A 6,354-nucleotide genomic window follows, 5' to 3' on the forward strand; every position below is an offset into this window, starting at 1 on the left:
TTAGCTTCTGTCGTAGCATAATTATCCGTGAATCATAGCACTAACAGCAGGAGTACCAATAGTTCCCCAGTAGGATTATGATCAGCACGTAGCGCAATTGGTAATAGGTAGTTATGATAATATGGTGATAGCTAATGGTGTAATAATCACTGCTTTATCTAATTGTTACGGTGCCTTGTCACCGTAATATACAGTAGCATGATCTTATCTGATCCAGTATAGCAATTGGGGTTTCCATTATTCCTTAGGGTAACGATGACGAAGGCGAAGTGATAACTAAATCTTTGGAAAGTATATATGGATAGTATAAAAGCAAGAATAAGGGTGAAAAAGATGTCAATGTCTCGATCTCATCGCCTTTTAAATCAGAAAGGACTGTAAAATTAAGAAATTAAAAAAATTAGTTTGAAATAATACAGTAATTAATTATATTAAACTAAATGAATTAAATCGAATTATACCTACAAAACAATTAATTATGAAATAACAGTGTGAATATCAGCAAGCATAGAATACAATTCTAGGTTACCTTAAGAAGTCTAGGCATATATTTTAATGGCTTATAAATTTCATTTTATGATCTATTAGTTAGTTTTTATACATTACGAATAACATTGATTAGTATCGTCTTCCGATACATGACAGTGTTGCTACAATCTGTTACTTCTAAAGCACTAGCCGCTATTTTTATTTGTTAAGTAATTTCTTTACGTTCTCTATCGTGTTGATGAAGGAAGTGCCATCTAGATTCTCAGCTTAATTATTTTCATTAACGCTGATATTATCATGTATTTCTATTCATTCTTTTTTATTTCATTGATGAACTCAGAATACTCCAAGAGTATAGGCAAGCGAAAGAGAGATAGAGATTTTATCATATTCAATTTACTTTTTATTCTCTTGTAGTTGTTCTGTTGGTTAATCAATGAAAACCTATAATTTGATGCTTAATATTATATTGACCAGCCGCGGCGATGCTCAATTATTTTCAAAGCACATGCTTATCGTACATGTACGCTATACTACCCGATATTTTTACCCATATTTACAAGAGTGCAGGCCTAGTGTAAGGTACAGTAATTGGTTGATAGCTATCATATATGAACAGATCGTGACAGTAGAACTCGCAAAGATGATACACTCGTCGATTTGTAATCAATCCGTAGTATAATTTATGCATAATGAATCCTCATACTCCATCCTTAATATTGTGATAGGTTTAGTATTTACTGTAGTAATCTTAGTTCCCTAATCTAAAACCTCAATAGCCGGTATGTGAAGCATCAATTTTAATAAAAAATGGAAAGCAATTTATTAATAGAATCAAATGCAGCAATTGACTTTCCGATATCAAATAGTTATCAATACATCTAAAATCACAAGATATAATCAGAATTGTGAAAGTGACATTATCGTAAGTATTAATTTAGGAAATAATTGGATGATTAAGTTTACTACTAATACACTAATGGGAATCTGTCTACACAATCTACTTAATTTTATTAGTCAATCTTCACATAAGCTGAACAAATAGGTATCGACATAGAGTCTCTTAGCAGCATCAAGTGTTCTTGGATATTAGTCTATTTTCCTATGACCGTGCGAACTGCTCGGAAACCAATGCGGGCGTATCGTCGCCAATGATGTCGGCGGCGACGACGACGACGACGACGACGACGACGTCTCCACCACTTGATTATATAAAAAGTAACAATACGCAATCAATTAAATTTATTTACTATCCTAAATTGGTTCTTGTAATTTATTAACACATATTAACGCATAGATTTAACATACGCTCGATGAATTATGCTATAAAGGTAATTGCATATTATTACATGATGAAGTTTGCACTCATCAATAACGACAACTGAAAATAGTAAAGTTGAAATAGATTTTTATTATTAACCGCAGTACTAACCGCTTTTTTCATTTCTTGTAAATTCTCTTCAAAATCTTCTTGCTTTAATTCTTCGTCGGCCATTCTGGCAATTTCCTTATCCTCTTTGTTTTTGTTTTCAAAGTTGTTATTCATCATCTCTTGCAATTCCTTCTCAGTAATTTCTTCTTCAGCAGTACAGTATGTAGTAGCCACAAGCAGCAAAGCTGCGATTAAAATTAACTTCATATTCATGATGCACTGTCTAGATTGATTCAGTTTTAATAACACATAATCGAAGATATTAATAAATAAATACCTTATTAAATATTTATACAATACTGAAGTTAATCTTAAATTGAAGTTGTACAGTCAGTGTTAATATCAAAATGAAACACGTTAGAAATTAATAATATCCATATAGGCAATCCAAATTACAATTTAAAATTGCACACGAGTAAATAATGTTAGTAATCGTCAATATTCACTGAAAGATCACTTTACCTAGATCCACGATGTCGGTTATCCTGTTAAAAGCAACACCAGATTAATTACAGAAATGAACTTCTTTTATACCCTAGGGAAGCATGAATTATAACAATAGAAATATATATTCGATTATTAAAACTTGAAGCAATTAAATATAGTTTAAGAGTGGGTTGGATAAGAAACATAATGATCTCAGCAGGGGTTATATGTTATTATGCGGCTGTGCCTATGTTTCATATAATGATTGAGAAATCCGGTTTTTTATTATTTAATTGCAAAAGACTGATTTTATGCATTTTTAAAGTAATATGCATTTGATAATAATCTCCGGAGGGCGATCAAGTTATGGCTGCGGGCATTCAATTACTAGCTATGGTATCAATTTAAGTGCGTTATTACACTAAAGATACATTGTATGAGTATTTTTCAATTATCTTGATTGTATAATAAATGAATTATTATCTCATTTTTAACTAGTATATATGCTAGGTTAGGCTTACTAAGACAATAATTTTACTAACTAATAAACTAATTTACAAAGTCATCAAATTATTGCCAATTTTATAAAGCTGATACAATCGCTTTCACTTAGAATGATTCCTTTACTCAATTACGATACAAAATAATTCGTTAAAATTTTAGTTTTTCAGCTCTAGATTATATTTTCTTGCACTTAAACTACGGCAATAGATAAAATATTGGTCTCAGGGGATTAATAAAAATAACACGAAGCAACAAGCGTAAATAACTTAAAATGATCATGATACATGAAGGTAACCATATTCTTTAAACCTAGCCAATAAAACGAATAACTACCAGAAAGCCGTTATTGAATCATGGATTTTTTTATCCCTTCATGATTATGCGAGTATATTATATTGGATGAATAACGGGCGGTATTATTTTAAGAAAAATAGGAGCCCTACCAGTACACAAACAAGTCCACAGCTATAAAATGTTGTTGAAATAGTAAGACAAGTTATTGAATTGATAGTGATTACTTCATACACTTAGAAATAATTTAAATCAATACGCAATTATATTATTATAATTTAGCCACCCATTTTTCAATTAGAATCTATTGACCTTATAAAGTAATCGTTAAAAATAAGTGTAAGTAAAAAAAATTAGTCCATAATTTAATAAAGATCATCTTAAAACTGTCCGAGAATAAGTTACTTCATAGACTGAATACAGAAAAACGATATAATAGCAAATTCATGATTATTGTGGCTGTTCTTTAATCATTAATAATACCGCTATCGCAAATTATTATTTACATTAATGATGATAAACGCTGGTTTTTAAATGCCTCCCTCTGCTTTACTGTTAGACTACTACAACATAATGTGATTCAATTACCGATGTATATTATGCTAGTAAATCATAGCATAAGGTAATATTTTTATTCTTTTTTTGTTGATTCCGCCTGGATTGAAAAGAAAAAAGAGCTATAATTATTCATCAGTTTCCATCGTGGTTGTAAGCCGGAATGATAAGATGATAGGCACACTATCTGATTTCCTTAATGACTTGCTATAATTATTTACTCAACATCAAGGACACACAAGTCTATTTTAGGATCGAAATAGTAGCATAATATTATCAAATTATATCTAAGACGATGATCATCATTCTCGTATTACATCATTGATGGCAATCAATTCATGCTTGGATTACAGTATGTGTCAATCAACTCAATTATAGTCGATAGCGATAAATGTTGTAATTTACCCAATTTATGAGTATACATCCATCAATTGATTAATATTGCCCTTTACCATAATAATATATGCATCTATAATATAGAATCATTATCTTGAATGAATGAATAAATAGGCGGCAACTTCAATCTAATATAAAAATATAAACTAGTTTGTTAGCTGTAATTTAAATCGCAGAAAACTAATTGGATAAAATTGATGAGAAAGAGGGCTATGACAATAAAATACTAGTTGTTGTGGTCACCACTTTAATAGTGCTATCATGCATGGTTATACGCTAAGTCAGGAAATGTCGTGAATTTTCTTTAATTTTCTGCCTATTTCGTTTTGAGTTATTAGCAAGAATGGCTATGATTATATTTTACGTACTCTTAGCATATTATATGTATTTCATATTGTACGCCTTCGATCGACGACAATCTATTCAATTTTATATAATAGCATACAATTCTTTTACGTCATTTGCATGCCTGTGGCGTTGTTAATAATTCTGCATTTGTTATTTGTAATTCAATGCAAGAATAAAATGGTATCATTGATGTAAGTTGTTAATCAGAAATAAAGTTCTACACATAATCTATATTTAGTCTAGAATCAGGTAAAGATGAAGCAGAATGAATGGTATGCATTAATGATTCAAAGAAATCAGACAAAAATAATCTAGTATATTTGTAAATAGAGTTATTTGCTAGAATAAGAAAGCTATTAAACTACGCTAATGGAAGCAAAAAGCAACCTGGAATCTGTTCGATTTTTGTACAGTTTACCAGATTGATACAGAATCCGTTATTGAACTGATAGAACTCGTAATAAAGTTATCTTGTGCCAAAAAGTTGGAGCGAAAACGTTTATCCAAGAATAGCTTTAAACCACAATTGTGCAAGCCTAAAGAAATCGGCATATAAATTGAATGATTGACTTGATGAATAAGACAGCTTTACTGCGTAAAGATTCCGTGATTATTGTCTAACTAATAGGCTAATTGTGGATACAAATTTAATTCCTAAAAACTGGCCGATCATAAGAAATCGATGTTATACCCCCTGTTAAGGATTAGTTAATTAAGAAGAAAGTAAATTCAATAAGTAATCTATTTATATCTCAAGTTCAAATTACATCTGAAGGGGTCGAATAACGTTAATTGAAATCGTGAAATTGATGATTCAAGAATAACGTCATATCGATTTCCCGAGATTATTCTTTAGAAAGCGTTTCTGAAAATTTTAATTTCTAGAAACACATTAGTTGTATGAGGAGATGATTTTATTATTCAATATATTCCTCGAAATTGACTATTTAACTTGTAAGAGATGAATCCAGCCACTTATGCATTCTACTGTGCTTCTTAATGCTACTATGACGCTGATTTGTAATCATGAATCGTTGGACTATTCCGCTACCTATAACATTGTTACCTACTCTGCGAATATTACAGACTATATTCCAAATACAAAATATTCAACAGTTTTTATTAGTCTAGAAATAATCTAATCTTCATCGTGCAATTTCAATTTTGCCACCTTAATACAGTAATCAAAACGAAAATTACCTAGACACAAATTAGCACTTATCACAAAGGATAATATCGTATAGCAGTCAAAGCGATTGGCAGTATGAAGTTATTAATTTAAACATCTGAATATGGAAAAATATCATCAACTTGCTACAAAAGGCTTTCCTGTAAGGATAGGCTTTTGCTGCAATCAAAAACAAATTTGAATCTATAAAATCTACCAAACACTATTTGAAGTGCCCAACATTAGATTGCTAACTTATGCTTATTCTAACGAAATCTTAGAACAATAAAAGTATTATGTAACGCCAACTACGCCTCTAAAAGTTAGCTAAATTATCTTTTAGAAATTGCTTAAGCAAAACCAAACTTCCGTCCTTATTACATTTACAGTGTGAAATATACCAATCAACACTATCAAATGCGAATGCATGAATACACCCTGTTTTCATGGAAAAAAGAAATTAACTATCCTACGGATTTCACCATTCGGCTCCTTACTTTCATAATAATTATAGAATGGTTTTTACAATAAGAATATGCAATAATTATAAATTTACGTAAATGATGCTAATTGTGAACATTTGTTACTGTATAAGTGTATATGACTATCCGATGCCGTAACTTACTGTAAGCAACATGTGGTTCCATGTCAATTAAAGTAAAAAAATGATACTGCTTATTTTACCAAGGCCATGTGTATTTAATAAACCAATCATCATAATTGAAGTTGTTAATTTCTATCTTCT

At 30.4% G+C, this 6,354-nt stretch overlaps 1 protein-coding gene across 1 annotated transcript; it reads right to left on the reverse strand.

Annotated features, from left to right (window-relative positions):
- Positions 1 to 1,583: 1,583 nt before the first annotated feature.
- Positions 1,584 to 2,146, reverse strand: TRIADDRAFT_64408 (uncharacterized protein; the record flags this gene model as incomplete). The annotated part of the gene is made up of 2 exons (XM_002118182.1): positions 1,922 to 2,146; positions 1,584 to 1,691 (listed from the first exon to the last, which is right to left on the reverse strand). Exons 1-2 carry the CDS (start codon positions 2,132 to 2,134, stop codon positions 1,584 to 1,586), a joined length of 321 nt encoding a protein of 106 aa, XP_002118218.1. The 5' UTR covers positions 2,135 to 2,146.
- Positions 2,147 to 6,354: the final 4,208 nt, after the last annotated feature.

This window comes from Trichoplax adhaerens, genomic scaffold (assembly GCF_000150275.1).
Source record: "Trichoplax adhaerens TRIADscaffold_39 genomic scaffold, whole genome shotgun sequence".
Taxonomy (NCBI): Eukaryota; Metazoa; Placozoa; class Uniplacotomia; order Trichoplacea; family Trichoplacidae; genus Trichoplax; species Trichoplax adhaerens.